Source organism: Manduca sexta, chromosome 10, assembly GCF_014839805.1.
Source record: "Manduca sexta isolate Smith_Timp_Sample1 chromosome 10, JHU_Msex_v1.0, whole genome shotgun sequence".
NCBI classification, from domain to species: Eukaryota; Metazoa; Arthropoda; class Insecta; order Lepidoptera; family Sphingidae; genus Manduca; species Manduca sexta.
In genome coordinates, this window is record NC_051124.1 from 2,709,305 (window position 1) to 2,729,273 (window position 19,969).

Sequence of the window (19,969 nt, forward strand, 5' to 3'; positions counted from 1 at the left end):
TCGAAATCTATATGGAACCAATCTTTCAAAACAAACTTAGAGATGGGCATTCGTTTGTAGCTATCACTTTAATAATTTATCTATAGTCAATCATTGTTAATTTCCGTGTATGAAATAGACCTCCGTTTTGGATTTAAAAATAACACGCTAAACGCGTCATGAGGAATAACTTCAAATACTTTCTTTGATCGATGCCCGATAAAGCTAACGTGTAAAACTAATATAAATTTAATGGTCCGCCCAATTTGCCACGCCTAAAGATGGGAAACGAACGGTGCCTTTCACACGGTCCTAAAACGAATTTCTGTTACAATCAACTGCAATCAATCTTGATGCAAGCTTCAGATGCCGTTAGGGTGACGTCCGCCGAGACGCGACAGGCGAGTGAGGTGCATGGTAAATAACATGCACATGAAAACGAACTGTTTTTCTAATCTATATTACATTAAACTATAAAAACTTTGTACCCTTTCATAAGCACATTGCGTGCGCGAAGGAGTAAGATTTGGCTTATAAACTTTAAGTTCACATAGAGAAGGAGTAAAGAAAAATTAAATGCAGCAATTCCATACATGAATTTGAAAATCAAAAATAAGATATTGGTTTTTTAATATTGTAGCATCTATATGTAAGTAATTGTTAATAGCTCAATTCCACGCATAAGAACAAAGAATGGCAACATCCCCATTTTTTTCAATGCCTACGCAAGCCATTTCAAACTAAAAAAAAATTGGTTTCAGCAAAACAGATTAACCGCCATTTTCAATAAGCGACCCTAATCACATTATTCAATATCACGAAAATAGACCAATCACAACAACGTCTTTTGTCATGCTTACAAATTACTTATTATGATTGGTTCATTCTCGGAATCGGGTTCAAAATTGAATTTGGAATTGAAAACGGCTGTTAGAGACCTATTTGAATTACGCGTTTAAAATCACCTTTAACAAATTCGAAAGATTGCCTTCTCCAACAACTCAATCCATAGCTATATTTGGTCAAATACGAGTCATTGTGGCACGTAAGCGTAAGTACATATTGCGACTTCGTTACCCACGTAATCCGTGCCAAAGCCTTGTTCTACAAACACATACCTATTTTGGAATTGCTTATCACAAAAGGGTATTCTTTGTAATAATTCTCGCCACATATCACCAGAAAATTATGAACTAGTTTGGATGATAAACTATTGTAGTAGAAAAAAGAAGAAACTTAAATAAAAAAATACACATTCTACAATTATTTGGTTAGAGGAAAAGACTTGGTTTACATCATCAGTTCTGGTAAATGTATGGATGCTAAAAACGAATTAATTCATTGCATCACTATATTGAAATAGATATCTATCTACCTAGGTATTGCCTTTTATTCCATCATTGACCATTTACGGCTCAATGAATCATGAATGAAGAACAATGAATTTGTCACGAAATATGCTGGCATACACGACCAGCAATATATGTAGGTCTATTGTTAGAATTGATATTAAAGACCTAATACGGTCTATAGTTGACGTATCGTTAAGTTCTAATAAATGAGTGTCTTACTAATAAACGTTAGTAATTCTTTTTTAGTCAGTTAATCAGTAGTATTGTCTCTTCGGCGCTGAAATTATTTATCATTTAAGGGAGTAAAGTGATAAAACATAGATAAGTAGAAATACTAATGAGTACTGATGGGTTTTATTACTACTTAAAGTAAACCAAACACACATCACGCCTTTATAACCGAAGGTGTAGTAGGCACATATGCAGCCAGGACTCTCACATTTGGCCTGTTTGTTCCGTCCCATGGTGTAATATAGGGTGAACGTGTCGCCCATAATCATAAGGAACAAATTCCCGACTCCGAGCTAATACTAAGCAAGAAAACGTTTTTACTACTCGACCCGGGATTCAAACCCGGGACCAGCCGTCTCGTATCGTGCACACAATACAACTACACCACCTAGGCAGTCTAAAGTAAAAATGCTAAGCTATATTTGCCACTTTTGTTAATTTACCGTAAGTAATCGTTAACATTAACACTAATTTAGAATGTTATTAATTAACAACTGTTTTAATTGGTTTCGTAATCGCTATGTAATTGATAATTACGTTAACATTTATAACAATTAACGCTCGGGCCTCGGGCGAACCGTATCGTGAACCTCTAATATTTCATAACACATGAACGTACAAGGGTTGTGTCAAACATACGAGTCACAATTACGTTTAAAAATAAAAATTAAAATAGTTATTTCACCAATACATAATGAACTTATGCTCGGAGCTCTGATGAATGTTTAGGGTGAAAATTTTGAACCATACTACGAGTGGATGGAAAAAATGTTTTTTCTTTATTCATAAAATATACAAGTCTCAAGTAACCAACCTTTGTTTATAAGCCTGGTTGTTGATTGGTTCTTATTTTATCATAATCCATTGATATTTCAAATTTAATAATATTTCAACTTTAATAATGTTAAATGAAATTCGTGCATACGGAACAGGCACCTACTTTCACTAAGTTCCAAAAATGTCATTTTGAGTGGTTTACTTATATTGAGGAAGTTACAAAATTGGTTAAAAAGTGATTACCCTACTTCAGGTTCCTTTAAATTTGGTGTAGACGTTCGTGTATATATGACGTCATTAGATACAAATACTCAATCACTATTGCTACTCATTACACCAGGCTGATGATAGTCACTAGCGGTGAGATACTTATTGTCAATTTTAAGAGATTAGGCATAACGATAAATTGAAATTTTAGATAAAATTCACACGACTAGCCAGGAAAGAAGTGACAACAATGTTTTAGAAAATATAAAAATTTAATTATTTTTATAACGCAGTAGAAAATAAAAAGCTTTCTTATGACAAGATAACTCTACAAAGTGTAATATAAGCTAATCGGAGTGGAATTTTTGTCTCTGCATTTACAACATGGGGAGTAAAAAAGTAAAACTTATTGTGATTGCACCGATTGTTTCTTTACTTACTTCTTCGGGAACAAAATATATAAAACAAAGAATGAAGGTAGTTCCTGGTTGTTTGCAAATATGCTGGTGTATTACCTTTAGGCTGATAGTTTTGAGTTCAGCTAACAGGTATAAGTCCATGAAGTACTCTTGACAGAAGAGGCACGCGCCCTTCCGTCGCCCGTCGATCGTCGATGCCTGAAAAGACAACAAAAAATTTAAATGTCATTAATTATTAATTTTCTATTTTTATAGATGATAAATGCTTTATCTATTGGCTGCGTATAGACTGAAGTCTATTAGGTCATGGGTTCTCAGGTCAGGAAAACTGTGTGTTCTATTTCTTATAATTTTTTCCAGTGATTGGAAGCCCCATAAAGGTTCAACACTCAACAGTATGCATGTTCGTAAAACTTAATCCAAATTGATTCTGCAAGGTACTTATTTATATCTTACGACCCCACTCGAAGTAGAGATAAGGACAAAAGCAACGTTCTATTTACAACTGTAGAGTTTGTTGTTCCGATTAAACTTGCACCTCTGTCAGACAACGGAGACAGACAAAAGCGTAACATTAAGCAACAGCGGGTCAAACACCGCTGAGATTTATGTAACGTCGAATATTTTTTAATAAACCAGTTACCCAGTTAAAAACTCGTTACAAGACACTCGAGTTCTTTAATTAGGCACGTTTGAATCACGTTTCCGCACGTTGGGAAATATAAAACAAACGTAAACGCAATAAATAGCTAACGTGCCACAAGAGACTTCGCAACGCGTTATGATAACTCGCTTTTTAGTACAAGAAAGTTGATAAATCGGTTTCAGCAGACAGGGAAACGATACGGACACGCGACTTTCGTTTTCACTAATTTGATACACTTTTGTTTTAATAAATCTGGAGGTTTGCAAAAAACACAGTCGGACAGCAATGAGATCAATTAATTGCAACTGTTTTACGTTTATTGTGGCTTGGTGCTTTGAGTAAAGCGAAGCTGGTGTTTTTTATACAATTAGGTGGGATTAGCAAGACGCTTGCGTGGATTGTAAGCGCCACGACTGCCCATAAACAGATCGGACATAACGTACCAAAGCACTGCAAAATTATTACATTGGTTACATTATCCATTTGAACATAACAATGCTAAAAAAGCCCAAGTATACAGTCTTTAGTAAGTCTTATTACGCAAATGAAGAGAAATCTATGGAAACAAGACATGGCAGCCTTAAACAAGCTCAACAAAATCTTGATCTTAGTAAAGCCACAAGTTCTATTATAATTTATGACGTAACATGGTGAGGTGTAGTAGTATTAATATTATTATACATATATAAAATGTATGGTATATAAATATAAACACATTGTAATCCAAGGAGAGTAATAAATGATATTTCAACCAGAACAGTTGTCTTCATCTCCCCACATGGCGACCCTTGCCATATTTGGGACGCGTCGCGCCGGTACTGTCTCAGTGTAATATTACGTCTCTACAGTAAATAAATTGAACTTTGATCCAAGATGACTCCTTCAAAACACGGCGAAGTGTTCACGCAAGTTGGTAAAATCAAAGGCTAAAATAAAAAAAATACCTATTTAAAATCCGAAGATGTGTCAATCAAAAGTGGACAAGGAAACGGTTTTCTTAAATCAGAATGCTGCTGGATCAAATAATGCCAAAATTGAAGAATTGAAGCTGCATATGTCTAGTATTAGTATTTTGCTCGTGGTTATATGTATCCTACTGGGTCTCGGAGCTATCTATTTAATGTGGAAGCAATATAAGAAATGTCACCATGCCTGGATCAATGACCAGATTACGCAAAATAATTTTCGTCGATCATTTAGCCGCGCTAGAGCCAATCGGGAAGAAGACAACGGCGTGCGTGATCCAATGAAATAGCAGAAGAGTCTTTTGTGTGCGTGAATGTGTTTGTGATACCTATCAAATAAAGTGAAATGTGAAAATCAATAGTGCAGTAACTCAAATATTTTATACATATTATTGACGGAAACAAATGTAATTTAAGGACATTAGAATTATACGTAAGTTATAATTTACTAAATTGAATAATGTAACATAAGACTCACGGCCCCTACTAAGGTAACAAACAATCAGAATTTGGTTTGTATAATATCATATCACCATATCATTTTATGAAAGGTTATGGAAGATGAATTACTTGAGAGTTTAGATGAGCTTAAGTTAATAAGAAAATATTTAATTAAGAAAGGAAAATCAAGATTTAAAGGTAATGTTATTAAGAATAAATTATCAGAAACGGAAAGTTTATATAAAAAGTGTACGGAATTAATTCAATTATTATTGTCGAAGAAAGGAATAAAAACTGAATTTTGTAAATCGTTAGCTTTATTAGAAAGTGAGATAAAATTGAACTATCAAAAAATTGTTAATTTATGTGCGGAAGGCAAATCAGATAGCGGTAGTGATAGCGAATTTTGTAAAACGAGTTTATATCAAGAAACAATTATGGATTTTGATTTTAAGACCGCATGTAACTTGATTCCGATCATGAACGGTAAGGAAAATAACACCAAAAATATTATAGACACTGTAGTATTGTATGCAGAAACGTTGTCAGAACCAGGGAGAAAGATGCTCATAAAATTTGTTTTAAAAAGTAGACTAACTGAAAATGCGAAACTGCGTATGTCCAATGACTATTCATCTACGGATGAGCTTGTCAAAGATTTACGTAATATTCTGTTAAGTAAAAAAGTCATTTACTGCAATACAATCACGACTGCAAAACGCAAAACAAGGCTGGCGTTCAATTGACCAGTATGGTACAGAGTTAGAAAAATTATTCACTAATTTGACAATATCGCAGGCTGATGGTAATTCTCAAAATTATACTGTTTTAAAACCGATTAATGAAAAATTGGCTATTAAACGATTTGCAGATGGATTAAATGATTCCCGGCTTAGCACAATTATCGCAGCACGTAACTACAACAGTTTGACAGATGCAATTCAGGCTGCAAAAGACGAGGAGTTGACGGCGGCATCTACTTCAAACGGTGAAAATATAATGCAATTTCAGCGTCGCAGTGGAGGTAAGTTTCAACCTAATATTTACCCTTATCATCAACCATCATACAATCAACAGTCTCGCGGACATCGGAAATATCCTCATCACCCAACTTCAAATAATTACAGAAGAGGTAATTATAATAATTATACAAATAATTTTGGTAGAGGTAGAGGAAATTTCAACAGTAATCGTGGTAGATCATTCTATAATTCTCGCGGTAACTCTCGGGGTTCATATAATAAAATAGATCGAGAGCGAACTAACCAACCAAACGAGAATCGATCGAGATATAAAACTCATGGTAGTGGTAATCAGCATCGCATGTTTTATACCGAACAGATAGATCAGAATGAACCTTTGAAATCCGATAACGATGAAATAAAAGTTTTTTCGATCTTAAACGTAATATTTTAGCATTAACTGGTAACGCGAAATTTTTAACTTTATATGTTGGCAAAAGGAAATATTTTTGGTTAGTAGACACCGGAGCATCAATAAGTGTGATAAAGAGAGATGCATTACCTAGCAACAGTATCATAAATAAAGATGAGACAACCATAAACGGTATTGGGGGTCAAATTCAATCGATTGGGTTTAGTCATCTTAGCTTGAATCATCATAGTGACAAACACTGTGTCGAATTTGATACCAAGCTTTATATTTTCAATAACATACCATTAAAGGCGGATGGAATATTGGGTTTAGATTTTCTGTGTCGTTATGCGGCTAGTATCAACTTAAAGAATAACATTGTTACTTTGTTTAAATACGGAATAGAATATATGTTAAAACTTCATGACGAAATTGATTATTCTAATGAAACATTACGTATTCCAGCGCGCAGTGAATCCATTCACTATTTGTTTTCAGATACTGATTTTAAAGATGATTGTATTATCTATACATATAATAAATCTGTAGAGAGGTCAATTCTGTACATGAAATATATTTCCAAAATAACTACCAGAGGGTGATTAGGGATCGATACTGATGCCAAAAATACAATTAGTAAAATTTTTGTCTGTCTGTCTGTCTGTCTGTCTGTCTGTATAACCGTTATAGAAACAAAAACTAGTCGACGGATTTTAACGAGACTTGGTACAATTATTTGTCATACTCCTGTGCTGGTTATAGTATACTTTTTATCACGCTACAATTAATAGGAGCAGAGCGGTGAAGGGAAATGTTGGGAAAACGGGAGAAGTTACTCCATTTTTTAAGCTTCCGTCGCGTGTGAAACCTTAATGGTTAAAGCTACATAGAAATCATGTATGACCGAAATGTTCTCCTTAAAATTATGTAAAAAATATACCACGACAGCATATGTCTATCTTTTATGGTTGACTCACAATAACACATGTAACTCCCGATAGCTTAGCAGTTCGAAGCTTTCTCATTATATTTGTCTACTCTTACGTTTATAACACTCTCAGTCATCCCTAATTAAAAAAGTTAACATTATTAAATATTCCATAAAAAAGAATCATAGAAATCGGTATAGAAACACCAATGTTATACATGAGATACGCTAATAATAAGCCAACATGCGTGAATACTGAATCATGCTATAAGGACTATTTTTGTATATACCTAGTCTTGCCATAAATATTGTAATAAAGAAAAAAGAAAATTGTTAACTGCAAATAACATTTATTACTTTTACAGTGTGTCAGTTTAATACATAAATATAAAACAATTAAAAATATAAAAAGCTTATTCGAAGTGGTCTCCATTGGCTGCAATACAGTCCTTTAAACGATGAGGCCAGTTATCAATAGAAGCACGCACTCTTTCCATGGGAAAATTCTTCACTGCCAATCGTATAGATTGTTTTAGGGACTCAAATTATCATGGCGTTTAGAGCAAGCTGTACTCTCTAAAACTGACCACAAATCATAATCCAGCGGATTAAGATCGGGACTAGACGACGGCCAGTCTTCAGCTCTGATGAAGTCCGAAACGTTCGATTCCAACCAAGACTGCGTGGACCGAGCTTTATGACCCGGCGCCGAGTCTTGCTGGAAGGACCATACTTGGTTATTGAACATGGTGATGTTAAGGGGCTTAACTACCTTCTCAAGAATGGTATCTTGATACACTTGTGCCGATGTTTTGATACCTTTTTCACAAAAATATGGCTCAGTCACTCCTTCATAGCTAACACCCCACCAAACCATCACTGAAGTCGGATAATGTCCACGTTGCACTCTGTCGACTAATTGGGAAGCTTCCTTAGAGCTTTGAGCATAAATACGGTCATTTTGTTTGTTAAAATGTTGCTCAATTGTAAAAATTTTCTCATCCGTAAACAAAATTTTTCTGTGACCTCCCTTTGCGTACCGCTTCAGTAGTTGTTTCGATTTTACCACCCTATTCTTCTTTAAATTATCAGTTAAGAAATGGCCAGTGCGTCTCTTATAGGCTGCAAGTCCTAAGTCATCTTTTAAAATACGCGACATGGTTCTAGGTGCTATCTTCATTTCCCGAGATAAAATCTTTTGCTTTCGGACAGGATTTCTTCGAATTCTTTCCCTTACTGCTTTGACCACCTTTTTCGTACGAACACTACGTGGACGGCCAGATCTTTTTCTGTCACAAACAGAGGAGGTCTCATTGTACCTATTAATAGCCCGGTACACAAACATTTTACTAATACCAAGTGTATGGAGAGTTTTAAAAATTGCATTTGGCTCCATACCTACTTTGTGTAATGCTATCACAGCGATTCGGTTCTCTTTATCACCCCACACCATTTTAATATCGCAAAATTTTTTTACAATGTATTGGCGCCAAAATGAGAAAACACAATGAACAATCGTATAAAAATGACAGATTCGAAATTCAAATGTAATATTTTTTTATAATTAAGTGTAACAGTATTTATGGCCAGACTAAGTATATAAGGTCGCGAACGCACAGGCAGGCGACTTGCTTGGCACCTAGAGGCTAGCGAATCACCTAGCGAGTAGCTTCGCAAAACGAACATTCTCGAACGTTCGCGACCGGCTCCATTTTTGAAGTCCGAAATCCACGCGGGCGAAGCTGCGGGCGGAAGCTAGTTAATAATAAAGTACTGGCAGAAAATGTTTTTCTTGCGGGGTGTATAGCTAGAATAAAAAATAATAGGATTCCAGTAAAAATTTTGAATACCAATGAACATGATGTTATAATACCAATGTTTCAACCGGAAATACATTCACTTCAAGATTATGATTTATGCAATTTTAAATGTATAGATAATAACTTAGAGCGAGTAACAAAGTTATTAGATATTTTGAAATTAGATCATCTTAATGTAGAGGAACGAGAATCCATTCAACAATTATGTGCTAAATATCCGGATGTTTTCTTTTTACCCGGAGACAAATTAACAACTACGAATATTTATGAACAATCAATAACTATCAAACCAAATACTGGTCCTGTTTATGTTAAGCAGTATCGATTGCCTCATTCTCTAAAAGATGAAATAAATAGACAAATACAAGATATGATTAATAATGACATAATAGAGGAAGCAAGAAGCGAATGGTCTAGTCCTATATTGTTGGTTCCCAAGAAAACTGAGGGAAATAAAAAAATGGCGGCTAGTAGTAGATTACCGAAAACTTAATGATTGCATTATAGACGATAAATTCCCTTTACCAAATATTAATGAAATTTTAGATTCACTTTGTGGCTCTATCTATTTCTCACATTTAGATCTTGATCAAGGCTATTATCAAGTAGCTTTAGATAAAAAGAGTAGAGAATACACTGCGTTCACTACGAACACTGGGCAATACCATATGAAGAGATTACCTATGGGACTTAAAACAAGTCCAAGCGCTTTTAGTAGAGTCATGTCAGTAGCTATGTCTGGATTAACATATGACAGATGTTTTATATATTTAGATGATTTGATTGTTTTTGGAAGAAATTTAGATAACCATAACAAAAATTTAATGGATGTTTTACAAAGACTGAGAAAAGTTAATTTGAAATTGAATCCACAAAAATGTATATTTTTGAAAAAAGAAATCCTTTACTTAGGACATTTAGTAACAGAAAATGGTGTTTTGCCCGACCCAGCAAAAGTTGAAATATTACAGAAATATCCAGTACCGACTAGTACAGATGAAGTTAAAAGATTTGTAGCGTTCTGTAATTACTACAGAAAGTTTATTAAAAATTTTGCAAGTATAACTTATCCTTTAAATAAATTAACTAGAAAATATGAACCGTTTATATGGACTGACAAATGTCAAAGTGCATTTGAAACCTTGAAACATGCTTTAACAACTCCACCAGTCTTAGAATTTCCAGACTTTTCGGAGAATAATGAATTTATTATTCAAACAGATGCATCAGGTACGGCCATTGGAGCAGTTCTGAGCAATAAAAATATGAAACCAGTAGCATATGCAAGTAGACCACTTAATAAATCTGAACTGAACTATCCAACTATCCAGAAAGAATTAGTGGCTATTGTATGGGCTGTCAAATATTTCAGGCCTTATGTGTATGGCAAATCATTCACAATAATGACCGACCACAGGCCTTTAATATATTTATTTTCAATGAAAGATCCCTCTAGTAGACTTTTAAAATTTAGATTGACATTAGAAGAATATAATTTTAAAATTGTGTATGTGAAAGGAAAAGAAAATAGTGTAGCAGACGCATTATCCAGAATTGATATTACTGTAGATACTTTAAAGGAAATGAATAAAGAAATAATGTTTGTTACGACTAGAGCACAGAAAAAACAACTAGATAAAAATTTAAATACACGTATTTTTAGTAATTCGGATAAACAGTGGCCTGATCAACCACGTGTAGTTGAAATACTAAAAATACCAAATGATTCTGTAGAAATGACTTTTATAGGTAATGAAGAATTAAATCAATTAAAAATACAGAATAACGTAGATGAAGAAAAGGAATGTTTTGTTTATAGTCATCATAGGAAAATATTATATATTAACCTTAACTTTAGGGCACAATTTTCGCGAGCCGAATTTGTAACTAAGTTAGCAAAGTTTTGTAGACATATAAATATAAATGAACTATGCATAGTAAAAACTAAAAATTGTGAGAGTTTTATTAAAGATATATTAAGAGAAATAAAAGATAACAAGGATTGGACCGGTCCACGAATTTATGTATTAAGAGGAGTTAGAAGAATAAATGATGAAGCAGAAAAGAAGTATATTTTACATGATTTTCATCTGTTACCCACTGCAGGTCATGCAGGTGTACGCAGGATGACTAATAATATTAAAAGAAAATTTTACTGGCCAGGCTTAGATAAAGATGTTAAAGACTTTGTAAGTAAATGCGTTAAATGTCAAAAATGAAGCATTGTAGATATGTCAAGGCGCCCATGGAGATAACTACAACAGCTTCTTATGCTTTTGAAAAGATCTTTCTTGACATCGTAGGTCCTTTAGAAAGAGATGTAGACGAAAATATTTATATTTTAACACTACAATGTGAGCTTACTAAATTTGTAGAAGCTTATCCATTAAAAAATAAGGATACGGTAAGTGTAGCACATGCTTTAGTTCATAATTTTATTTTAAGATTTGGGATACCAAACGCGATAGCGACTGACCGTGGTACAGAGTTCGTCTCTTCAGTAATGGACCAGGTATGTAAATTATTAGGAATAAACAAAATTACATCCACAGCATATCACCATCAATCTATCGGTGCGCTTGAAAATTCACATAATAGTTTGAATACATTTTTGCGCATACAGTGTGATGGACAGAAAGACACATGGAGTCAGTGGATACAATACTGGTGTTATAGTTTTAACAATACTGTTCATACGGAAACAAAGTACACACCCTTTGAATTGGTATTTGGCAGAGCTAGTGTAATACCATGTAGAGTAAGTCATCATATAGAACCGCTATATAATCCAGATAGTTATCCTTTAGACCTTAAGTATAGGTTACAAGTAGCACATCAAGACGCTCGTAATAATTTAATTTTAAGTAAACAAATGCGTAAACGTTCATATGATAAATATCTTAATGATGTAAAATACAATAGTGGTCAATTAATATTGGTTAAAAATGAAACAGCCAATAAATTTGAAAGTCAATGGAAAGGCCCATTTGTCGTATTAAAAGATTTAGGTGTTAATGTTAAAATTATAAAAATAATAAATGTGATGTAATTCATAAAAATAGAACAAAACCGTTTATAACTTAAATTGTATTAATTATATTATAACGATTAAATTTAATATAGCATATAAATATATAAAAAAAAAATGTAAAAAAAATCATATAATATTTTTTTTTTTCACCTGCCCCTGAGGTGAGGTGTAGTAGTATTAATATTATTATACATATATAAAATGTATGGTATATAAATATAAACACATTGTAATCCAAGGAGAGTAATAAATGATATTTCAACCAGAACAGTTGTCTTCATCTCCCCACAATGGCGTGATTTTGCATTATACATTCAATAATATGACACGTGCGCAATATATGATTTACGGCAACACAAATCATTTTCTCGGTGGATAGGTGAGTGCAACAGGCATTAAATGTTTAACGGCTGGACACAATCGTAAACTTGGAGTTCTGACTTGTAATAACCTATAGAGAAACATGCAATATTAACAATATTTTGACAAAAGACTTTTATCAAATAAATTCAGACCTTTAAAACCCTCATACAAATTGAGGAAATAAATATACTCTTATATTATTTGTTAAAGGATTTCTATTCTGTATTTTTTTGTCTAATAGCATCATAATGTTCACAATATATTTCAACCTTTATGTGATGGAGTTTGTGTAACTCAACAAAAGCCCAAGACCTTCGCAAACCTCAGTTCCTACACACATAAACAACTTTCAACATGAGCAACGTACTTCATTAGTGACATTAGAATGGCAGCGTGAAAAACATCACATAACTCAATAGACAAGTGTACATCGGTTTCTAACATTGGAAACCTACGGTGAATATTCATTAGCTATATTGTTACGTCAAACCACGACGATAGACACTCTATTTTTAACAAGGATTCTAATGCTTTCATAAGAAATTTATCTAAATGGTAAATGTAAGCGACGCGCATCTGTTCTGGGCTAATAATTTTGTTAATTTAAGACATACGTGTGTGCTAATCTGTTTGTCAAATTTCAACTTTATTTCTAACAAATATATAATAAGCAGTAGCCTACATTATCTTCCCGAAATCTCTTCTGTGGGCCAAAAAAGACAACTCGTTAATAAAGAACATCCATTACAGACTACGTGTCATCCGTGTTACCAACAAACACGTAACCTATCAAGTACACGTTAACATTTCACCGTTCCCATGGTTGTAGTTCTTTTGTTAGATGCTTCATGACTCATCGATTCAGTTTGCGAGGTCAAAGGGCTTTGTTTGCTAATAGTTGTGCAACTTTCCACCGTCTTGTAAATGTTTGCGCTCGATGTTCGCTACGGAGTGCGGCTGCATAATCTCTACTGAATGCTTGCCGTTTATAATACGGATAAATAAGATGTAGTGCGTTAATTATTTAATTTTTGTATAAGGTAATTACAAAAACTGCTCGATTATTCTTAAACTATTTAACTAATTTTTTACTTATGTGTTGTTCTTCAGGCCTAATTCTTCTACCTATCGGTAACCCTAAACGCTTTCCATTATGGAATAAGAACAGTGTATTAATAGGCTATATATTGTTTACGGTTATAAAATATGCCGTCTACACAGGCCTTAAAACACAACAGTTACAAAAGATTGTGTCTAAATAGAGGTCAAGCCTTCGAAATGTCACTATTATCCGGGCTTGCACGAAAGTTAAATGAGTTATAAATAAAATTATGTTAATACAGACTATAAACTTTTCACCGTCACTACTGTATGGCGATTACAGATGCGCAAGAGACGTTTATCCAAATGATCAGCGTCAGTAATTATGAGTTATTAGTGTGAATGCCGAATAGTATTATATTTATAAGAAACATTTCATACAAAGCTTCATCTGCCTGTATTTTTTTGTAAAGCATTCGATGATTATCCCGCTACTGGAAAATTTTCTACCCAAGAATCAGATCAACATCACGTATTATGACATTTGAGCCTTTATTAATTAATCTTCCTTCTTTGTCTTTTATCCGAAAACAAATCAATCAAAACGATTCATTTGTAATATCAAAAAAGGTTTATTCTGATTGGTCCATGTTCGCAATCGATCTAAAAGAAACGATTCGAATCGTGTCTTGAAAAACTGGACTTAGATTTCTACGTTACCTCAGTTTTGTCTATAACTCATAGTTAAAAAGAACATCTCCATCTATGCGCCAAATAACAGTCAAAGAGTATTGTTTACCAATTAAAAATGATCTCTAAGGCCTTATACACACGACATTCGCAATTTCCATTGCCATTGTAATGATAAGCGAAATGGTATTGAATGAACTGCTCTCATTTGCATGGTACGGTGCGCCGGTGTCGGGTGTCTCGCTCGGCCGGCGGGCAGGGACAAGCATGGACCGTTATGACTCACCGGCGGACGTTTTGTCCCTTTGTGAAGGGCTATAATGTCCACAAAGGGCGACACATTGACCCAGAAGCTGTTGTTTGGCGCCACTTGGGTTTAATTAAAATTCTTAACACCGTTGGCTTACAGCGTAAACCGTTTTAGAAAAACGAGGCTTTTAACATTGTTTCCTCGTGTGGCGTATGTAAATATTATGGAGATTTTTGAAAATTCTTATATTATTGAGATGTTAATCGGAAATTTTATCAGACAGCCTAGATAAATACAATTATTTTTCAGTTCAAATTACGGTAAGCCACAATACCTTATATTAAAAATTAAGAAATCTTACTAAATAAAACTGTACAGGTTTGCAAGTACATTTATTATGTAATTTGACATTAAATATGAAAATCTCTTCAAAAATGCTCTTTGACCCAACAATGATTTTGAAGAATCTAATGAATATTCATACATAATTTACAAACCGAAGTTTGAGCAACATAATTCATACAAACATAAATAATGTTTTGTGAATAATTTGTCATTTCAGCCCGTTATAATCCCACAACTATGTTCGTAATACGAAAGCCTACTATTATAATCAGCTAATAAATATTTATGACTGACCGTTAATGTGGAAACTCTATGATAATGACATCTACATTTGACACCGAAATCTGCGTATCAAGTAACACCTGTTCAAAATCTCGCAAAGTATTGTTATTTATTGATGATCTTTTAACGATCTTGTTGCAAATTCTTCAACTCCATATACTCGTTTACAATTTTAAACAGTTAGAATATTTTTAAGTAGTAAATTTTGTCTACCGATCTGCCCCCAAGAAATTGCTTGCGCGATAAAAAAAAACATTGTGCACTTGTCTAGGATAAAAAGTTCATAAAATTTTACTAATGGAAAGCACTGTCCTTGAATAACATAGGTCCTTAGACATCCTAGGACTCATGCAAGCGTAAGTTATTATTAAAAATTAATTCACGTAATTAACAATATAGTCGACTACGGGCTAAACCCACTCAGTAGGTAGCAGAGACGCGTGCGCAACAAGAGGAAAGTTATGAACCAGGCTTAGTATATCAAACATAACTGAAATATATCTATACATCCAAGCTGATGGTATCACTAGCAGTCGGTGATCAGTGTACCGTCTATAGAAACCAGTGAACGCGATGGCGCGTGACCGGCTCACATCCAGACACCATTCAGCGCTGGTGGTGCGGAAAACTGCCAGTCCACTGGCCTTGTTTACTGTACTGGTCAGATGTCCATACTCGATACAATACCATGGTAATATTCCATTAATTTACCAATTTATTATCATGTACCTTTTATTTGGATTTTTGTACATACCTTTTCCTAGAATATAAATCCCATGGGACTTCGTTAACAGAAAAGTAGGCTATGAAATAATGTATGTAGGATATATATGTGCGATTTAATGGTTCATGTGTGATTGGCTAAAATAATGCGCCAATAACTCCTATACTTTTAATTGGGTTTTAATGAAACTCTAAATATTAGTTGATATTTACACAAATCAGGTAATAATTGCATACATTAGCGATAACAGTTATGATACACCATACATTAATGCAGTTATAAAAACAAATATATATAAATAACATATTTTGTATTATTAATACAAAAACAACTGTAAATAAACATACTTATAATTGCATTTGACATGGACAAAAACTAAAGCAAAACGCATCGAACAAAACGCTACAAGATTTCGTTTCTAAGAACACGCATTAATAAATAAAATACTTATCATTTTACACGGAAAGCATAAATAAAATATAATAACAATTTAAAATATCCATATAAAGCATCGAACTGTATCTAATAAATATTATACAGCTATTTATATTAAACGCTAGCCACTTTCCAGTACGCCATGATACGGGCGATAGTACGGCGGACGGAAGGCTGGCCCGTGGCCGTGCTTTCAATTGTAATCAAATGTGTAATCATTATGAATAAAACATCAATTTAGACGAACAATAACGACATTCTAACGCAATATGTATGCAATTTTACATAACTTAATACGATAATGGCACATGATAACAGCCATTTGTGCCGTCGACTACCAACGAGAATAATAGTTGAAGGCTTCTTTATATGCATCCATGCTACGATGCTTTAATAACCACCGGTGATATCCATAAAAACAACGTTTATACAACATACGGTTTCAATATCAATTGCGAACTGTCAGCTTGAGAAGCATTCATTTCGCTGAATGGTTAAGTAGAAAAAGCTTGAGAACCAACAAGTAGTAACCGTGGCCAGCGAAGCGTCGTACGTGAAGACGAACTGAAAACATAATAAATCGCAACGCCAAATTACAGCATTCTAGCTTTACACGATAGGATAAGTGCCGTGGCCGTACGATATATATCCAACCAGCCGTGACAAACAAACATCAGAGTCAACGACATCACCCGAACATATAAGCCACTTTCAGTTTCGTGAAATCGAAAGCGGCACATACATCTCCCGCATACTGCAAGACGCGCCATTTTTGCCAAGATGGCGGCGAAAAAACTTGATAATCCGTCACGGCGCCATGCGCTTGCGCATCCAGCGGCTAAACAATTTGTCAATCGGAGCATTTTGTTACCGCGTTCCGACTGCATGTTCTGCTTAACTCGGGCTACTGGACATAACATATTTTATTGAGTTCTACGTACTGATGTTAACTGTATGGACAATAATATTTTCGCGCTTACGACAGTTTTTAACGACTGGTCTTTGAGAGCAATATGCATTACAATATGTTTATGGCTATCTCCAAGTACAATGGTGCAGTGACCGGCAACAATAAATTGGAACCAGCATCGAACCACAAACTGGGTTTGATCGGCACCGTGAAAGTGAGTCCACTGTTCACCTCTCTAATCGCTTTCTTATCTTTCCTGTATCAACAATATGTTCGACGTTCGAAAGAAGAATAATTGTTTCGCAGTGAAAATGAACTTAAACTTGTTGATTAACGTAATCGGCTGCGTCATGAGTCACATGTTCTAGACTAAATGAATTCGCGTGCCTACGTGTCTTCGTTGCATCGAAGTGAAATTTCCCGGAGCACATTGCTCCTGTCCGCCGCGGACACTTCCGTGTTCTTCACAACGATTTATTGACTTTACTCTCACTGGCGGCAGTATGCTGAAATAAACGTGTAGGTTCCTTTGAGGTGGCCGCTGCAGTGACGATTGCGCTCATCATTATTTCAATACATACTACGCATCGTGTATTGTTAATTGCATTTGGAGTTGTGCCAATAGTTAGAATACCGTACCTTCGGTAAGACAAGGGCATAATTGTTAAATATTCTTCAAATGAGTGAAGTATGCCAATGCGCCTTAAAAATATTATTTTATTTGGAGGAAAATAGTCACCCATCAAGTTCAGTCTCATTTCGCTAGAAGGCTATACTGTTTGTCACATTAGTGCATTTTTTTAAATATATTGGCGCGACAAAATCTTATTGGTCAGGTGCAGCATTGCCCGCGCGCATCCAATTGTGACCCTTGTCTCATCGAAAGTACGATATGTTCTCAAAGGCTTCTGCGCACGCGTTGAGCAATACAACTTATCCAAAACCGGCATCGATCATGATTCATGTTTCGGCCAAAAACCCCCCAATAATAACACTTGAATGATAATATGATATCATGCGGGCTTTGTTAATCTATTTTGTTTATATTTCATCGGAGTTATGGTTTAGTCGTAGGTATTTTCCATTCTCATATTTCAATAAAATTATCTTCAATTGTTAAGGATAAACAGATTTACTTTGCCTGGCTCTACCGCGAATTAATATTTATTTAAATTCAAGATCCCTTGTTCATATTCAAGTAGCCCTATTATAGATATCTTTTGTCCCTGCTCAAGAACGAAAGAGGAAATCTCCATCATCCATAGCCTTTATAAGTTCATCGTAATGTCCTCTCCTTGGAACTTCAATTGTGAAATCATTTAGCCATTAGACTAAATGTAAAAATAATCACGGAAACAACCGCGACTTCCACAATCCATGTCATCCGGTGCCATAAACGCACAATGCACATGACAGCGGCCGATATGTCGTTGACAGCTTCATATCTGCATTCTGAACGCTGGCTGATAAAAACTTTGTGTAGTTAGCACGTAGACATACAGGCGACGCAGCACAGCGTGACGCAGATTAACACCCGTATTCACAAACGTTATTTAGATCAGTGCAGAGCAATGCTATAAGTCTATTTATCAGTTTCGACATGACAGCCTTCGCAGTGCATAAGCTTAGGGATGCGGTGATTGGCTTATATTGAGATAAAATTTGAATTCAGTCGGCTGTCACAGTACCGGCTTTAGAGTGGGGCGAGGGTCGACATTCGACCACTGGATGTTAGTAATTATTATAATACACTAGTAGCTAATTATTAGACCTAATATTAGGTTAAGGCGACAAGCGTAATACTTGTCATTAAGTTTCAGACAGTATTGCTATTGCTTATGGGCATGCAAACCCATATTAGACCGACTGTTTCCTCTATTTACTTTAAGATCTATCCTTATATTTATATTTTTTATAGTTACGAATATATTTATTTATTAAACCCGCGCTGCGTCGCCTACGTTACACCATGTGATCGCCCGTACGCGCTACACGGCACCAGGCACGGCGGTTCATCGTCCACGTACACGTGAAACAATTCAATTAAGAATGTTTCTAGCAGAATATGGCATGAAACAGCCAGTTTAAATTCTGATCGTGCGCCGTGTGCCATTTCTTTGTCTAACGGCATACAATAACATCTTGAAGGTTAAGGTGTCTGTACATTGGAAAGGTTCGAAGTGATAGTATCTCGTGAGTATTTCGAAATTAGCTGCTGGCCTTGTTAACAGGATTTAAGAGTGCAATTCGTGTGCAGCTGATAATGAATTTTGATAGCAGAGAACCCGTGCGAATATGTTAAATATATTTTTAACACACATTTTGCGGTGACACAGTGGGCTAATTTTGTTGAATAATTTCCTTAACGACTCCACTGGATATTTTTAGTATTGCGCTGGTGTAATTGATTTGTTTTTTTTCATTCAAATAAAACCAGTATTTCACCAGACAGTAACAACATAATCTATTTTTACTGTCTTTAGACATACAATCCTGAGCCTCCAATACCTTTTGTCTACTTACTCGACTACAAAATTCACATCGCCTAGCAAAACCTCAGCCACTACAACCTATGCTTTTCAATATAAGGCGATGGAATCTGTACATACAGCACGTATACGTCAACTATTCGCAATAGCTTCATCAGACACCAGAACGATTATCCCAGAGAACGTCTGACAGGAATTTGTGACCGATTAATACTACACCACGGGACGTCTATAGCGGATTAATGATGCAGATAAAATGAGTTTACCGTG

The 19,969-nt window shown here is 34.8% G+C and overlaps 1 protein-coding gene across 2 annotated transcripts in view; it reads right to left on the reverse strand.

Moving 5' to 3' along the window:
• LOC115443881 (chloride intracellular channel exc-4) overlaps nucleotides 1-19,969 on the reverse strand; it is a 63,776-nt gene that overhangs the window by 7,888 nt on the left and 35,919 nt on the right. For both annotated transcript variants that reach the window (XM_030169472.2, XM_030169471.2), the window contains exon 2: nucleotides 3,062-3,163. In XM_030169472.2, coding sequence (XP_030025332.2) covers nucleotides 3,062-3,163 — 102 coding nt within the window. The remainder of the gene's footprint in view (nucleotides 1-3,061; nucleotides 3,164-19,969) is intronic.